The sequence below is a fragment of the Sitophilus oryzae genome, unplaced genomic scaffold, assembly GCF_002938485.1.
Source record: "Sitophilus oryzae breed Bouriz unplaced genomic scaffold, Soryzae_2.0 scaffold_1393_pilon_pilon, whole genome shotgun sequence".
NCBI lineage: Eukaryota > Metazoa > Arthropoda > Insecta > Coleoptera > Curculionidae > Sitophilus > Sitophilus oryzae.
In genome coordinates, this window is record NW_022146052.1 from 2664186 (window position 1) to 2681668 (window position 17483).

The window sequence follows — 17483 nt, forward strand, 5'->3', positions numbered from 1 at the left end:
TATATATTGTTTTAGGAATAATGATATCAGATAAATAAATTGGATAACACTTATAAAATTAAAAATTATTAAATACTATTATACAGTGATTCATGTTTTTAAAGTGCCCTTCTATATTGTTATTGTTTTTTTTTTGATTTTGGTATTGACATTATTGTTATCGTATAACAGAAAAATAGGTCCCAATTGACATTGGATATCACTTTGTCTCAAATAGTTTCTAAAAAAAAGTCATACTATATCTACAAATTCATTTACCCACTAGTAGATATAAAAAATGTTTTTAGTAAACTCTGTCTCAAATAGTTTCTCAAAAATAAAATTAATTTTTTTAAAAAGTCCGATTAAATTTATATCTCCGAAACTAAAGTTTCAAAAAAGATTAAAATTTGCTAAAAATTAATGTTAATATTTAATATATTGGATAGACACTAGCTTTTTTCAAAGAATTATTTTTATTAAGTGGATTTGCATCTGAATTATTCACATTGGATTTGTTTTCACATAAATATTGACCACCGTATGGTGGAAAAAAAGGCGGCATCCAGTTGGCTTGGAAATGACGATCCATGACATTCCCGATACAGGGTGTGTCAGAAATAAGTGCAAGTATTTTAACTGGTAGTATGTTTTGACCCTCGAAACACGCCTACGAGGTTTTTTTACGAAAAAAAAAATTGTTGAAAATTTAAAATTTTTCTTGACATTTTCCGGGAAATTTTAAAAAACTTTTTAGTGCCACTTGTTTATTCACCTGAGATTTCTCTACGGTGTATTTTAACCTTGCAGTGTTGCAACCTCCTATGTTATCCACATTCTACATAGTTCTATATTTATAAATTGACAAACAAATTTCTACACAAAAAATTAGGAATGTTAAATTTAATCTTTTTATCAGTGCTCATTACTAATAATTCTAGAAAAAACAACACATTCATTATTTTTAGTACTTACCCTTTCATTGAAAACTTAACAAAAACCACTGAATATTAACTTAAACATTACCTTTATGACGTTTACGAAAATCTTTGTTATGCTGCAAAGTAACTTTATTTTGAAATAAATTTAATAAAATGATTCATCATAATACATGTTTCACTCAACAATAATTTTAAATACGGATTTTGTTTTTTCGCTATTTTTTCAATGTATTTCAACAATGCCATCGACATCCAACTGTTCACCAAAAGTGCCGCGTGTCAACTGGTTCTTTGTTTTTTGCTTCTTTGAGACGCCGAGCCGCGCCGCCTTGTTGAGCTGGTTTCATGCAACGATATTAGGCGAGGTTGCCGTAGTTTCAACAATTTTAAATTAAAGTCATTCGAAGAAATCAAATTCGTATTAAATTTTAAAAATAAAACAGAGAAACACGAAAGGAAACAAACAAAACAAATGAATTTATTATTGATAAGGTCACAAAAAAAATCTTGTTTGTCGTAATTCAGAATTCAATATATCGAAAACAGCCCGACGAATAATCAATTCATTTTTGTTTTGTTTGTTTCCTTTCATGACGCAAGGCCGCCACGCCGGCGCGGCGCCTCAGAGAACCAGCTGACATGCAGCACTCTTGGCGGACGGTTGGGCTGTTGATGGCATTGTCGAAATACATCGAAAAAATAGCGAAAAAACAAAATACGTATTTAAAATTGTTGAGTGAAACATGTATTTTCTTAGATTGAAAGTAGTTCGTAAAGTGGCGATAAGAGACAATGATTCTCAATATTTATTCATTCAGAAAGGTTTTCAAATTATTTGCACTTACTTCTAGTACACCCTGTACAAACATATAAAATGACAGCGATCTTCATTTCATATTTAAAGAAAAAAAAGAAATTTTAAATATATAATATGTTTCAGCTTTCAAAAATAAGGAAACACTGAAGATAACAATAAGTTTGCCGTTATGGGGAAACCAACCACCCTCTCATTACCGGTTGTAGAGCCACCACAGACGCTCAGATTTAATAAAGGCGAACTGTGCAGGGCAGTTTAACCTGTACTACAGCCTGTCGCGCACACATGCAATTTTATAGTACAGTTTTATCTACAATGAACTGAGTGACGCACTTATTTAGCACATTTTTTTAAGTTAAAATGGCCTCCTGAGACAGTTTTGTCTTCCATTTTGTTCGCATGTGCAATAAATAAAAAACAGAAAAAAATGTTAATAGAGGCAAATGGACCAAAGGTAGGCTACTTAAAGGAAATAATTATTCCCATGTCAATTTGCTTATTTAAAAGTTGAAAAAGAGGATTTCCTTAATTACCTAAGATTGGACGAGGAAATTTAACTTAAACCAGAAACTATTGAAATTTATAGTCCTTTGATACATGATGCGCATCATGTATCAAAGTACTCTCTACAGTTTTTGACCGACGCCGACGTCTTGACTTGCAGTGGATGAGGTAAATGTCACTTAAATTTGCCAAACTAATTAGTTTTGAGGCTTATATTCGTGGGTGCTCCGCACCCATTGTTTTCCGTTCTTCGTTGCTGGAGCACTCGAGCACCCACGCAGTCAGCTCCCCTGCACATGATATCAGGCAAGCTTATTTTGGTCTTCGCTTTTAAGATTAACATTATGAGTCGTTCACGTTAGTGAGGCCTTTGTTTTCAAACATTAATTTATTTTATAAAAAAATTAATTTAGAAAATTATATTTTAAGTTATTTTGGCCCTTTTCACAAAGTGGTTTTTGAGAAAAATTAAGTATGAGAAGAACCAAAGTCAAAATACTATAATGTTATGGTAGTTTTGACTTTTTCATGTTAATTTTGATTCTATTCACATATTAAATGTATTTTAATATGTATTTTTGGACAAGGAGGTAAAATGCAATTTACGCACAAAGTGTCTCTCTTAATAAATATCGACTAAAACATGTAAAATCGCTTATTCCTGGGACTTACTCAACCATGTCTCACAACGCAAATTCACCTCAAATACCCATTGAGTTGGTCATTGGCAAGCAGACTCTCGTTGTACATGTAAATAACGAAACAAACATTTACTGATCTGGATAAAATTGATAGTTAAGTAGTAAAACTCACCTGGGGGTACTCCGCCCCCTAGCCACTGATATTCTATTCAATATATCCCATTCCATATCATCCATCTAATTCAAATATTATTCGGATCTATTGGTTAATATCTAAACTTCTTTATATTTAATTCTTCTTTTCTTCTTTCTTTTTCTTTATCTTTATCTTCAATAACTAGCTAGTGTCACCTGAAATAAGTATAGGGGCTTCCCCCGGATGCAAATCTGCTGCTACACAGATTCGTATCCCAATCGATGAGGCTAATTGGGGTACCTCACTCCCCAACGCCCCAGCGTGTCAATCGAGAAGCAAGGGAGACCTCAAACTCTCAAGACCATCTTCGAAGGAACGACGTCACAAGAGGTTTTCTACTTCCATAGTCAAAAGACCCTCTGCTTCCATAGTCAAACTACTCGCTACTTCCAAATGTCATCTCTCTGACAAAACACAACACTAGAGCCGGCCGGCCCGTCTACTACTGACTCGCCGGTAAGCTAAGCCTCCTCTTACATCACAATTTTACCTGATCACAAATATTTACATCGCTTGCCAATGAGTCATACTATTTTCTCTAATCGACTTTCAAATATAGTATTTTAGCATTACTAGATAAATAAATAGAGAGTTTCCGAAGCAATGCATATTCTTTATTAGTGTAGTGAATAATAAAAGCATCATTATAACGAACTTATTTTCCAAGTTTTACAAACACCAACCCTTGTTACGTCTTGGACTCTAGTTCGGGATCGTTTAACACATTACTTCGAGACTAAGTCCGTTTTTATTACCCGCGGGATCGCTTTTGTTTATAGAGTATCAACTGTTGTCTAGATCGCTTTTATCTTCCCTCAGTATTTTTTCCACATACCTTGATATGCGATTCCAGTTTTCTTGGCTGTGATGTATTTTTTGCACGATGTTATGAAGGGATAGTTGTTTTTCCATGCATCCCTGCAACCAGTGCTTTCTCTGCGATAACTAGCACTGTCAAAAACGTCCAGGTTTGGAAATTGTACAGTAAGATGAATACTCTGAGTGCTGCCTGTCTATGCACTTGGGCCAAACGTTTTCTGTACTTTTTCTATGAGGGAGTTACTGCCCAAATCTCAACACATGGAAGGGCCAGTTGGATAGTCGACCATCAATAATCGCCGTTTACTTGACTTGGATCCACTGTGTCCATCACAGTGCTGTGACACCTTTAAGGGCCTGGTCTGCGGTCATTTTTACCTGTTCCCAGAAGGTCAATTTACTGTCTATGATGATGCCAAGCTATTTTGCTGCTGGCTTTGATGTAACTATCTCTTCCCCTGCTTAGAATGGGAGCACTGTGTTTATTCTGAATTTTGTAAGAAACACAGTTCCCGTTTTCATAAAAGCCAGGATAGTCCATCACCACGATAGTAATTATCTAGTTATTAATAGTAAGCATCAGACTGCTTAATTTGATTTGGGTCTCTATATCTTTGATATAGACGACGGCGACGTCACCAGCGTATCTAACTAATACTGTTTCTTCCAGCATATTTTATATTTTTTTTATTTTAATATATTTAGAAATCATCTGGACGTTTTTGATAGTTTTTAGTATATTTGATTTTCTATTATTAAATATAAATCTACTTAAAATAACTGTTATTAGTATACCGGGTGCGTCTCCAAAGTGGCTCACTCCTATAACTTCTTTAATTTTTCAGATAAAAAAAACTAGACTTGGTACGTTAGTATACGACATAAATTAGGATTGATTGACGTATTCAATTCTTTTCGGTCACTTCCTGTTTCACCGGAAATGAAAAGGGCTCCCTCGGTATTTTTTTACTTTATTCCATAGAAAATGACACTCATAGAATGACGACGTATGAATAGAACGACACTCATGAATTGAAGGACATATCATATGTCAACTTTTGACATATTCAATTATAAAAAAGTAGCATTTAAATTTCAATAATGTAGAGTGCCATGGTCATAAATGTAACGACCATTTGACTCGAAATATCAAAAATATATGTATTCGTAAAAAATGTTTTTTAAAAAAAATATGGTAATGAGCCACCCTCGTTTCATTTAGGCTAGAACAAGACACGAAAAACATTAGACGATCAAATATATTTTTTCAAGGCTCCTTGATTAAAAATTAGTGTTTTTAAGACAGCTTTTTTTTAAGCGAGAATGTCAAAAGTTGACATATGATACGACATTCTATTCAGAAAGTCGTTTTCTATCGAATAAAGTAAAAAATACCGAGGGTACCATTTAAAAATCAAAAGTTGTAGTCATTTCCGGTAAAACAGGAAGTGAACAACACAGGTGAAACAACAGAAAGTGAACAAACACACGAATACGTCAATCAGTCCTAATTTATGTCATATACTAACGCACCAAATCTCGTTTTTTTATTTGAAAAAAGAATAAAAAAGTTATAGGGGTGAGCCACTTAAGAGACGCACCCTGTGTAGTGTAAGCGAGAAATGAAATGACAATTTTGTAAAAAAAGTACTGTTATATATTTTTATTTTATTAATAATCTTCACAAACAAAATAGTATGAATAAGATTCGCACGTATTAGCATACCATTGTCCGGGATATGTAGTGCTTAAAGCATTTTTTCTAAAGCATGTACTATATGTAGATGAGTTGGAATAGTTGGGCTCGCCACTTTGCCAGTTGGTATAACTTACGTCTAACCCTGATTCTATCCATATCCATTTAGCGGTCAATTCATTGATCACCTGGTAAACACCACCTAACCATATATCTAAAAATAAGAATATAAGTATGCTTCGTCACTATGAAGGTACTTTTACATGAATTACGCTCAGTAGTTTGTCCGGATTGCGTCAAAAAGGATTCTAAATTTACAGCTTCCTGCGCTGTTTTTTCTGTAGCAAGAGTCCATCCATACAGTTTACAGGCAAACAGAGCTTGTGGAAACGTTGCCTAAAGGAATATTTGCAATTAGTTTTATTTTAGTAATTGTAATAATTCGTTACTTGTATAGTGGATAAATGATATTTAGTTGAATTCTTAAAGTCTGTTATTTTAATTGTTGCAGCCAATGGCACAAATATTAATAGCCAGATTAAATAATTCTGCATTTTTATTAAATGTTTTAGGTAGCTTACAGAAATAGTACTCTGGACATACTGTCAGTTGTTCAAAAAATCCTGTATTTATATCGATCCAAGAATAATGATATCAGATAGATAAATTCAATATCACTAGTAACATTAAAATTTATTAATTACTATTATACAGTGATTCATGTTTTTAAAGTGCTTTTAATAATAACACATCACTAGTAGATATTGAATGTTTTTGAGTATTAAATTAGATCGATTTTCACACCCTAAAATTGAAAATATATTTTACATTTTACCCATTATTTTATGTACGTATTCATTATTTGTATATTGTAAAACATTTGCTGCATTTGTATGGTTCATAGTTTATTTTGCCAAAGTATTTATTACTATAAATAGTTCTGCGTTGCCGAATTATATTTATGACTTGGCAATAAATTTATTGTGCTCAAAATCCGAAATGAGCTGAGAGCATCTTCGTATTTCTCTTCGTATAATTGGAATTACATCTGATAACATAACATGGACAACTGCCGGATTTTGAAACTTGGCGCGTTGGCTGGCTGGGCCGTAGCAGAAATTGACAGAAATCATATAGAAATATTCAGATTTTTGTCTAGGACAGTCTAGAAGGCCATGCTTTCTGCCTGGGTAGAACCGCGCCACAACTGTTTCCAATTTTCCGGTTTACTGTCACCCCCCTGCTGACAACTAAAGAGGCAGCTTTATTTATTTGTCAAATTACATAGAAACCAACGCCAACCCAGCACATTATTTTTTCTACTCTTAATATATTCCTTGAAATAATAATTTCTGTATATTTTTTAAAACGTAACTCGCTATGGAAAAAAATTGTTTTATATACGACGATAAAATTGCATTATCGTCGACCGAAAAAATTAATTCAGGAGCGATGAAATCGCGAATGTATCAATTTCGGGAGTGCTATATTCGGATTTGTGCTAAGCTAACATCGATTAACCCGGTGACTTGTCTATTTTCAAGTACTGCCATACAACAAGTTGCGACGTAGAATGAGTCGATAGAAGAATGAGTTTTACCCCAGAAAATTTGGAAAAACACTTGGTTTGTTATGCAAATTCAGTGTTTCAACAACAAAATTGAATTTCCATGAGACTTTGTATGTTTTAGGCTCTTCACATTTGTTTTGTTAGATGTGTTCTGATTTAAGAGTTATTTTGAATTAATAAAATAATTTACTACTATGTACATGTTAGTTTGTCAAAATGAAGCATTTTCAGCTATTTGCCTAAACTTGCCTGAAACTAAAATTTTACAGCCTTAAAGTATTGCCTTTTTTCAAGTTTTTAGCGTCCTAAAATCCGAGCTTTAGTTATGTCCATGTTATGTCAACCTATTTTTCTATAGATATGTCATAATTCTTATTATACGAGAGAAATATTGAAGATGCTTCTCAGCATTTTCGAAGTTTTGAACAATTAAATATTTATAGCCAAGTCATAAATTATGAATTCGGTACTTATTGAGGAATTTACAGAAGTAATTTTCACTAAAGAGCAAGAGAACGCACAAAATTACAGTTTTTGTTATATTTTTACTGACAATTCGACAAGCAAAAAGATCCTTTAAGGCAGCCGTTTTCGAACCGTTGCACTGTGAGGGTGCAAGGATTCTCGATTCTAAGGGGACAACATTATTTTATAACTTCTACTGATTCAAAATGCTGGGAAAACGATTAAATTTAATAAAATCACCGAAAATAATTTAAAAAATAGTGGTTTCTAGTCCGAGGATGGGTTTATGATTAACATTTTAAAATTAAAAAGAGAAACATTTTTAATTAAATTTTGTATTTACGTATTTTTTTTATAATATCGAAAAGCTGGGGTTCTATAATGTTTTAAACAGCTATCTATTATGAAATAGGAGTTAATTTCTGTATAAAATATTTCTGTTTTAAATAGTTTTTTTCTTTATTCTTTGTATTTTTTTGCTTCCGACGACGGAAAGAGATAAACTTTCCGAAACGTTAAGCATTTTGTTCTTTGTTAGGCAAATTTGTATAAAACTGTAAACATAACTTCTGACAAGCAGTGTCCGTTTAGGTTTAACGCAGAAGTGTTTACGAAAAATAACTATTTTATTTTGTAGATTTTCTTGCAGTGCAGTGGCGAAATACCCATAAAGGATTTTTTTGGAGAGATGAATCCACCACATAGGTATAGACATTTTTTAATTTCTGTTGTCTAAGATGTGTGTATACATAAATATACAGGGTGTTTTGTCACAATATGTTATTAATTGAAAATAAAATTATCTTCAAAAGTCGTCAGCATGACTTTTAAAAGTAAATTCGTGAAAATCGGACATATTGGACTTACAAAATGTTAAATAAACAGAACCCATGAGTTTTTTTATATATTTTTTTCTATAAAAACATCTCTGAAATAGGAAATCAAAAATACATATACAGGGTGAGTTTCCCACGATGTTCTCTATGGGTATCTCAGAAACTACTGGAGATAGAGAGTCGGTTAAATAGGGAACGAATTGCAGTTTTGTGGGGTCATAAATATGCGCCTTTCAGATTTTTGAAAAAGTTCATGGCTTACTAGATATTTCGAAAAAAAGAAATTTGGGCTGTTTTAAAAATTGTCCCTAATTCCATTATAAGCTATTTTAGACATCCTTAATGAGACTGTATCCTCCGTTTTTTTCTAAAACCTGTCATTTTTGACATATGACACAAATATATGTTTTTTTAAATGGAAACCATAGTTGGCCATGACTTTATAAAAAGCGCCATTTTTTAAGCTTTTCAGCGATATAAGCTATAATAGAGTTTAGTTAGTAATAGCCAATTCTCATCATTTTTAAACAATTTCACTTAGTTAGCCATGGAAAAAAGTTTAATCGTCTTTGCTCTCATAAATGTGAAGCTGTCACATCCAAACTTTGTAAATTAAAATAAACAAAAATTGTAAATATGAATTTTTCAAATGAAGAAAAGCGTGTAGGATTATTGGTTCAACTTTTCTTGTTAAATTTAGTTATATCCAATTCTTATCTTTCTTGACTAATTTCACTTAGATTGCATGTTATTCTTATTCTGTTATGATTTATAACTTATGAAAAGTCAGAATATATTACTGAACGATTCTTTACAAATTTACATTACACAAACTAAAACTTAAAAAAGTAATATCACTACATACACTTTAAGTTATTTTAGAAAATATTCAAAAATCCGCCATTGTTTTGAGTTGCATCTTTTTAAAATTGAATTACTACCAATTCTCACAGAAGTATCGCCACTTCAAGCGCCTCTCTTAATTCATAAGTTCTTTTGTAAACCTTATTGTTAACTATACCGCATAAAAAATTCTAAAATGGATAGGTCAGATGATCGAGGAGACCCATGCAATTAGTCCACCTCTTCCTATCCCTGTGTTTATATAATTAAGATATAAATAATTTTTAACATTTCTTTCATTATGGGGGTGGTGTGTCATAATGAAAGTCATGTTGGAACCACTCTATTGATGTGTGAGATCTACACGCTTTTCTTCATTTGAAAAATTTATATTTACAATTTTGGTTTAGTTTAATTTACAAAGTTTGGATGTGGGAGTTTAATAATAATAATAAATAATTTCTAATTTCTGAGAGCAACGGCGATTGAACTTGTTTCCATGGCTAACTAAGTGAAATTATTTAAAAATGATAAGAATTGGCTATAACTCAGTAATTTTTCGGAGAAAAGATATTATAGCTTATATCACTAAAAAGCTTAAAAAATGGCATTTTTTATGAAGTCATGGCCAACTATGGTTTCCATTTAAAAAAAAAACATATGTTTGTGTCATATGTCAAAAATGACAGGTTTTAGAAAAAAAGGCACGACAGAGTCTCATTAAGGATGTGATTATCTACAACTTTTACCTGAAATTTTTTTGTCTAAAATAGCTTATAATGAAATTAGGGACAATTTTTAAAATAGCCGAAATTTGTTTTTTTCGAAATATCTAGTAAGCCATGAACTTTTTCAAAAATCTGAAAGGCGCATATTTATGACCCCACAAAATTGCAATTCTTTCTCTATTTAACCGACTCTCTATCTCCAATAGTTTCCGAGATACCCATAGAGAACATCGTAGGAAACTCACCCTGTATATATTGACCTGCTGAAATGAGAACCTCAGAATCTGCATCTTCATGATGAAAAACCCTGACACTCTCTTGAATACGCAACTCTTGATATTGGATTAGATTCAAAATGTAGTAGTTAACTTTAAATATTTACTAAACAGCTAAACATCAAGTAGTGTGGTCAGCTAAACAAAGTAGGTATTATACATATATAAAAAATATATGGATATTATGTAGTCTTCCTCATCTTCATCTTCTTCAGAATCAGAATCTTCGTATTTTAATTTCAGACTCTTCTTTTGTCAGATTCGGCCCTTTCAGTAGTTTTAAAACATCTGGATGAAGCGGAGAAGATTTTTTTTTGTTGGAAATCAAAAAGTGTTGATATTTGAGGATCGGACGATATCAAAAGAGCATGTAAAATGTCCGTATTAGAGGCGATTCTAGATGTTCTTTCTTGAACCATCGAAGGGCATTCTCTGAATATCTTCCTGACGGGCTTCTTGCGCTTCCTCAGACATCTGCCCTATCGGTAACAAAAATGACTTAATCACCTCTGCACTGTGAAGAAGTATTTTATGTACCGTAATCGGCATTGAGTACCATGGATACAGTGAAACGTATAAATTAACAGTATCGTCGCAATACGTTTTCAACAAAGGAATATCTATTTCATGATCGGAACTCAAGGCACTTGTAAACACATAAAATCTGTGAATAAGTCCCTCATCCACTCCAGTTATGTCTGCGGCAACCTTAGCATCTGTTAAAAATCTTCTTGCGCCATTCCCATCGTTTGTGTTGCCTCCACCTTGTTTTGGAGTGTCGAGAAGTTCAACTGATTTAAAACTACTTTCCCTTCCTTAAAAACAACATCGTGGCTTAATACTACAACATGTTTTTTCGGGAATCAATCTATTTTTTATCTCGAAACCTATAAGAAATAAATCCTTGAATTACCGTTTATACACCGATGCAGCGTCGAACTCGGGCCTTCCGAACTAGCGGAATACTTTGCCACCGCGCTATCAAGATTTGGTCGAAATATGTTCAAGCCTAGCATTTAACATATTAAACTAAAAAAATAAATAGGGACTTCATTACAAGTTAAAATCTGACTAGAAAAAAATCATAATCCTTGAATTATTGTTGGTACATTGATATATAAATAAAATCATGAGACCGCTCCGATTAATTCTAGTTTTCTATCTTTTTCTCGACTGGAAAGCCAGTTACCGGTAGCGGTTAGACATCTAACTTTTAATCCATAAGGATATTTTGAGATTTTTCATTTTTTCCTTATTTCGTTATAAGCTTAAAACCTTAGGATTTTGATGATCTGTCAGTGAGTCAATGTCGAAATTAAAGAAATTTGACAGGCGATAATTCATAAACTATGAGGGATAATTACTAGATATTTTGGTAACCTAGCCAGCTATAGTATGTCTTCAAGTGTATTGAAAATTAATATTCTTGCTTTATCCACAACGAAGTTACAGGGTCTGAAGTGCTGGTTTGATATACTAGCAGAATAATAAATTCAAAGCTTTCCATTTTGTTCTTAATCGCTAGTGCTTTATCTCTTTTTTTGCTGGTCACTATTAGGGTAGACAAAATCTTTAGTATAGAGACAAAATTGTACCCGATTGCAGATACCGACTGCCAACGAGATGACCATCTTGTTGTACATAACGTTTTAAGAGTAAATTTTATATTTTCATTTTTGACTACACAGTTGTTCCATCTTTTTATATGCTATGTCCAAAGAAAACATAATATTTTTGACAATTATCATAAAAGTCTTTTAACATAGGAACATTTAAACAAGCATTATTTAATACCAAATTTAAGTTATGAGTAGCACAATGAACTTATTTTGCAGTCGGTTCCTTAAGTTTAATTAAAGCTTGTAATCCATTGTATATTCCGCTCATATTTGAAGCTCCATCATATCCTTGGCCGCGGCACTTAGCAAGGTTCAAGTCCATTTCTTCTAAAATTTCCACAATTTTATGTTCTAGTCCCTAGAGGTTTGATCTATAACTTCAAAAAATCCAACAAAAGTTTCTTTTTGTTGGCTGATTATTTTCATCTTTTTTTTTATTAACTCGTATCTCACAATTTGATTAAGTTCATCTATTTTTGAAATATATTGTGTTGTGTCACAAATAATGGTGAAAAAAAGAGCATCTCTTATTTCATTCATTTTTTTTTAATTTCAGTTGAAATGATGTGGATTATTTCATTTTGACTTTTTGGACTAATGTACAGGGTGGGTCAAATTGGACGCTTTTAAAGGGAAACACCCTTTTCTATAGGAGATAGGCAAAAACTAATATCGGTGTCTGGAGCTCAATTTTCATCAAAAACATAATGGTGAAAACCGCACATCGATATCTGTTACTGTTTCGGAGTTACAGGGTGTTTTTCGAAAATATGCATTTTTAAAAATCGCTGTAACTTTTTTGCTATGGAAAATTTTGTATTTTTGAAAACACTTCCAAAGCAACTTTTACGTAGAATTTAATGGTTTAAGTATAATTTTGTTAAATTAATAATTTAGTAATTATCAAGAGAAAATTCGATTTTTTATATGGGACACTCTGTAGATTTTTTATTTACTGAAAACAACTTAAAATTTCCTTTCCAAAAATATAGCACACTTGATATTTTTTTTTCAAATCCCCTGCTAAATACAGAGTTTTAAAAGTTTTCCACTTTGAACTAGTAGGCTTTGGACAGTTCAGCCATAATACAGAAAACAAATGGTATTGACAGTTGTCAAATTGTGTAAAATCACGCTAAAAGCATAAACACACTGAGTTTTAGTTTAATCTAAAATTTAAAATGAAATTTGCAAATTACGAAAAATGGGATATGATAGTTTGTTATATACAAGCCGGTGAGAATGCAGAGGCAGCAAGCAATTTGTATTACGACCGATATCCAGAGAGAATGCAACCTTTTAAGAACATTTTCGGTAGATTGCGGTACAACCTAATTAATAATGGTCACTTTAGGAAAAACAGGGCAAAACAGTATGAATCAAATAGGGATAGGGAGTTAGAAGAAATCGTGGTTTTAGGAGCCCTTGAAAATAATCCCAAAACGTCAACACGAAAGTTAAAGACACTAACAGGACTGACAAAAAGTAATGTTAGACGAACTTTAAAAAACACAGATTTAAAGCATACAGGACCAGAAAAGTGCATCATCTTAGACCCGGAGATTTTGAACGCCGCATAAATTTTTGCCAGTGGTTTCTAGAAAAATGTAACCAAATAGTCGATTTTCCATTAAAATGTGTTTGGACAGACGAAGTATATATATGCAGTGCCGGTATTTTTAATAGGTATAACTGCTATACTTGGGCACAACAAAACCCTAATGCAGTAGTGGAGCGGAGAAATCAAGGAAGATTTGGATTTAGTGTGTGGGCTGGTGTTTTTAGGGGTAGGATCATTGGCCCATTGATTTATGATGGCACTCTGACCTCTCAGAGATATTTGCAATTTTTAAGGCAACAAATAGAACCCTTTATTGATGATCTTCCCCTAATGGAACTCAGGGACATATTTTTTCAACAAGACTGGGCATCGCCTCACAACGCTGAAATTATCAGCAATTTTTTAACAGCCAATTTCAGGAATAATTGGATAGCTAACCAAGGTCCCAACCGCTGGCCGGCGAGATCGCCGGACTTAACACCCATGGATTTTTATCTTTGGGGAAAATTAAAGGATATTATTTTTAAATCACCCGTATACTCCCCGACAAAAATTAGAACTAGCGGTTATGCGAGGGTTTGCATCTCTCACTCCTACTGAGTTAATGAATTCCGCCAGAAATGTTCAGAAACGGTGCCGTCTGTGCATAAGAGAAGACGGTCGACATTTCGAAAACCTCTTGTAGGAAAATTAATTATTATTATTCTGGTTTGTTTTTTATTATTATTGTTCTTAGTTTAAATGTGTTTTTGTTAAATATAGTTTAATTTGTTATAGAATTGACTACATTTTATTGTATGTATTTGTTTTTTTTAACTACTGATTACAGCTACCGGTAGGCATTTGTTTTTTGCATTATATGGTAGCGCCGTCCAAAGCCTACTTATTCGAAGTGGGCGAACTTTTAAAAATTCTCTATTTCGAAGAGAACTCGAGCAAAATATTAAGTATGCTATATTTTTAGAAAGGTAATTTTAAGTTCTTTTCAATAAAGTAAAAATATACAGGGTGTCTCATATAAAAAAAATGATTTTTTGTTGATAACTCTTGAATTATTAATTAAAAAAATGATACTTAAACCATTAAATTCTACGTAAAAAGGTGCTTTGGAAATGTTTTCATAAAAATAAAAAAATTTCAATAGCAAAAAAGTTACAGCGATTTTTAAAAAATGCATATTTTCGAAAAACACCCTAAAAATCGCTGTAACTTTTTTGCTATGGAAAATTTTGTATTTCTATGAAAACATTTCCAAAGCACCTTTTTACGTAGAATTTAATGGTATAAGTATATTTTTTTTAAAATTAATAATTTAAGAGTTATAAACAAAAAAATTGATTTTTTATTTGGGACACCCTCTATATTTTTAATTAACCGAAAAGAATTTAAAATTACCTTTCCAAAAATATAGCACACTTGATATTTTATTATATTCCCCTTCGAAATACAGAATTTTTAAAAGTTCGCCACTTTTAACTAGTGGGCTTTTGACCCCTTATTGATGATATGCCCTTAATGGAACTCGAAAACGTATTTTTCCAGCAAGAAAAGGCACCGCCTCAGAACGCTGAAGTTATCAGCAAATTTTTGCAGCCAATTTCAAGAATAATTGAATAGCTAACCAAGATCCCAGTCGTTGACCGTCGAGGCCACCTGACTTAGTGCCCATGGATCTAGTCCTATTGGTATATTTGCCGAAGAATAAAGGTTCCTTATTTTTCCGTATAATCTAGACAAGAATACTTAGCAGTTATGAGAGATTATCTTTCACCCCCACTGAGTTAATGAATTCCGCGAGAAATGTTCAGAAACGGCCCCGTCTGTCCGTAACAGAAGATGGTCGATATAACAGAAGACGGTCGAACACCTGCAGCAAAATCTCATGTCTTGGTTTGGTATTTATTTTTATTGTTATCAGATATAGTTTAAATGTGTTGATGTTGGTTAAATATATTTTAAATTGTTATAAATTCTGCATCTCTCATAGCAAATATTATTTTCGTTTTAATTGATGCTCACAGCTAGAATATTTTTGAATTATAGCCGGTGCCATTCAAAGCCTACTTTTTTAAAGCGGGCGAGGAATCGAACAAAATATCAAGGGTGTTATATTTTTGGAAAGGTAATTTTAAATTCTTTTCAATAGATTAAAGATATACAGGGTGTGTCATATAAAAAATCAAATTTTCTGTTGATAATTCTTAAATTATTAATTTTAAAAAAATTATGCTTAAACCATTAAATTCTACGTAAAAAGGTGCTTTGGAAATGTTTTCATATAAATATAAAATTTTCCATAGCAAAAAAGTTACAGCGATTTGTTAAAAATTCATATTTTTGAAAAACACCCCGTAACTCCGAAACGGTAACAGATATGGATATGCGGTTTTCACCATCAAGTTTTTGACGAAAAATTGAGCTCCAGACACCGATATTAGTTTTTGTCTATCTCCTATAGAAAAGGGTGTTTCCATTTAAAAGCGTCGAATTTGACCCACCCTGTACATATCTCTGTTTGGTACATCACATCTGGCCAACATAATAATTACGTCAATTATTCGTCTAATTATTTCTCTCCATCTCTGTATATTTTGTTGATTACTAAATTCCAACAAGTTCCAACAGCGGAATTTTAGTTTTTATGCTCTTCCGATTGATTTCGTATAATATGATAGGTGTTTTAGTTGTTAAAAATCATTAATAAAAATATAATAATTTAATAAAATTATAGAAATAACATTATTTATGTAATAAAATACATATTAAATGAAAAGCAAAAGGCCACTTTGCAGAGTTTTTAAAGGGGGTCGGCCATCCGTCAATGTGGGCCCCCGTTAGGGTTGCCAAATTTTTTTGGAAGAAATATAGTATTTTTACTATTAATTACACAAAAAATATATTACGCGGGGTCTATATATTGTACGTTTTAAAAAGGTGTTAAGAAAACACATCTGTAAAACCTAATATATCTTTATTTTTTAAAGTTCTATTTTTTGGCGATTTTGCATTCCGTTTTTCAGTGTAAAAAATGGAATAAACTTCATTGCACGGTAAATTTAAGTTAAAATGTACTAGAAGTTCATTTTAATTAGATTTAAATTTGCCCTATTTCTTTCTTCTCGCCATTTTTGATTCATCAAAGAAAATATTCTTTTGGTAAAAGCAGAGATAGCAGGAATATAAAGTAAATGAGACAATAATTTAAATAATTCTGGCAAGGATTTTTCAAAAATGTATTGTCATTTTTCATCAGTACTTTTCTGAACAAAGTTAGAAGAATCTTTTATTTTTAAATAAATTTCGTTAAGAATGGTTATTTGGAAATACAGATCGTCCATATTTATGTTTAATTTCTCTTTTAATTCTAAACGCTCAGTAACAGAGATACAAATATTAAACAAAAATTCGCTTTTTAAATCCAAATTTTCTAAAAGACATAACCAATTATTTTCGTTAAAATCAAACCACTTTTCTAAATAAGCTAAGCTCCAATTTATGAGTAATAAAAAATTAATATCAAATATAAATCTTCTTATGTACTTGTGGAAAAAGCGAGGATAAATTTCTCATATTTTTTTGTGTTTCATAACCAAAGAACAGATCTTTTTTACGGTTCCCTATGGATTTTTTAAAATTGTTCATAAATTATATGTTGCCAATATTGTGACAGTGTTACCCTCAAGTTGTTTTATTGTTTTGTTAAAGTTATGCAACAAATGACTTGTAATGAACAGCAACCGGCAATGGAATCTGCAAATCTGCTCCGCATTGAGGCGCGTTCGCAATACATTTAGATTTTAAAAGCGCATTCGGTTATAATTTTGACTTTATTAGATTGCGGCAAGATTTTAAATTATTTTACTAATTGAAATCACCAAAATATAGTACATTTGCGTACTATATTTTTTTCCAACAGTATTATAGTACGCTGAGCTCAAATATAGTACAATGCTATATATTATAGTACGGTTGGCAACCCTAGCCCCCATCCCT

At 32.1% G+C, this 17483-nt stretch overlaps 1 protein-coding gene across 1 annotated transcript; it reads right to left on the reverse strand.

Annotated features, from left to right (window-relative positions):
- Positions 1–5530: 5530 nt before the first annotated feature.
- LOC115875646 (collectin-10-like) lies at positions 5531–6198 on the reverse strand. The gene is made up of 3 exons (XM_030891157.1): positions 6043–6198; positions 5866–5989; positions 5531–5807 (listed from the first exon to the last, which is right to left on the reverse strand). The coding sequence occupies exons 1-3, from the start codon at positions 6145–6147 to the stop codon at positions 5569–5571; spliced, it is 468 nt and encodes a 155-aa protein (XP_030747017.1). The 5' UTR covers positions 6148–6198; the 3' UTR covers positions 5531–5568.
- Positions 6199–17483: the final 11285 nt, after the last annotated feature.

What these genes read in the sequence shown, in the direction of transcription:
- LOC115875646 (XM_030891157.1), bottom strand. Translation starts at nt 6,147, where the DNA reads ATGCAGAATTATTTAATCTGGCTATTAATATTTGTGCCATTGGCTGCA. An exon ending in ATCATTTATCCACTATACAA is followed by an intron (nt 5,990 to 6,042) that starts GTAACGAATTAT and finishes ATATTCCTTTAG; the next exon opens with GCAACGTTTCCACAAGCTCT. An exon ending in ATCCGGACAAACTACTGAGC is followed by an intron (nt 5,808 to 5,865) that starts GTAATTCATGTA and finishes TCTTATTTTTAG; the next exon opens with ATATATGGTTAGGTGGTGTT.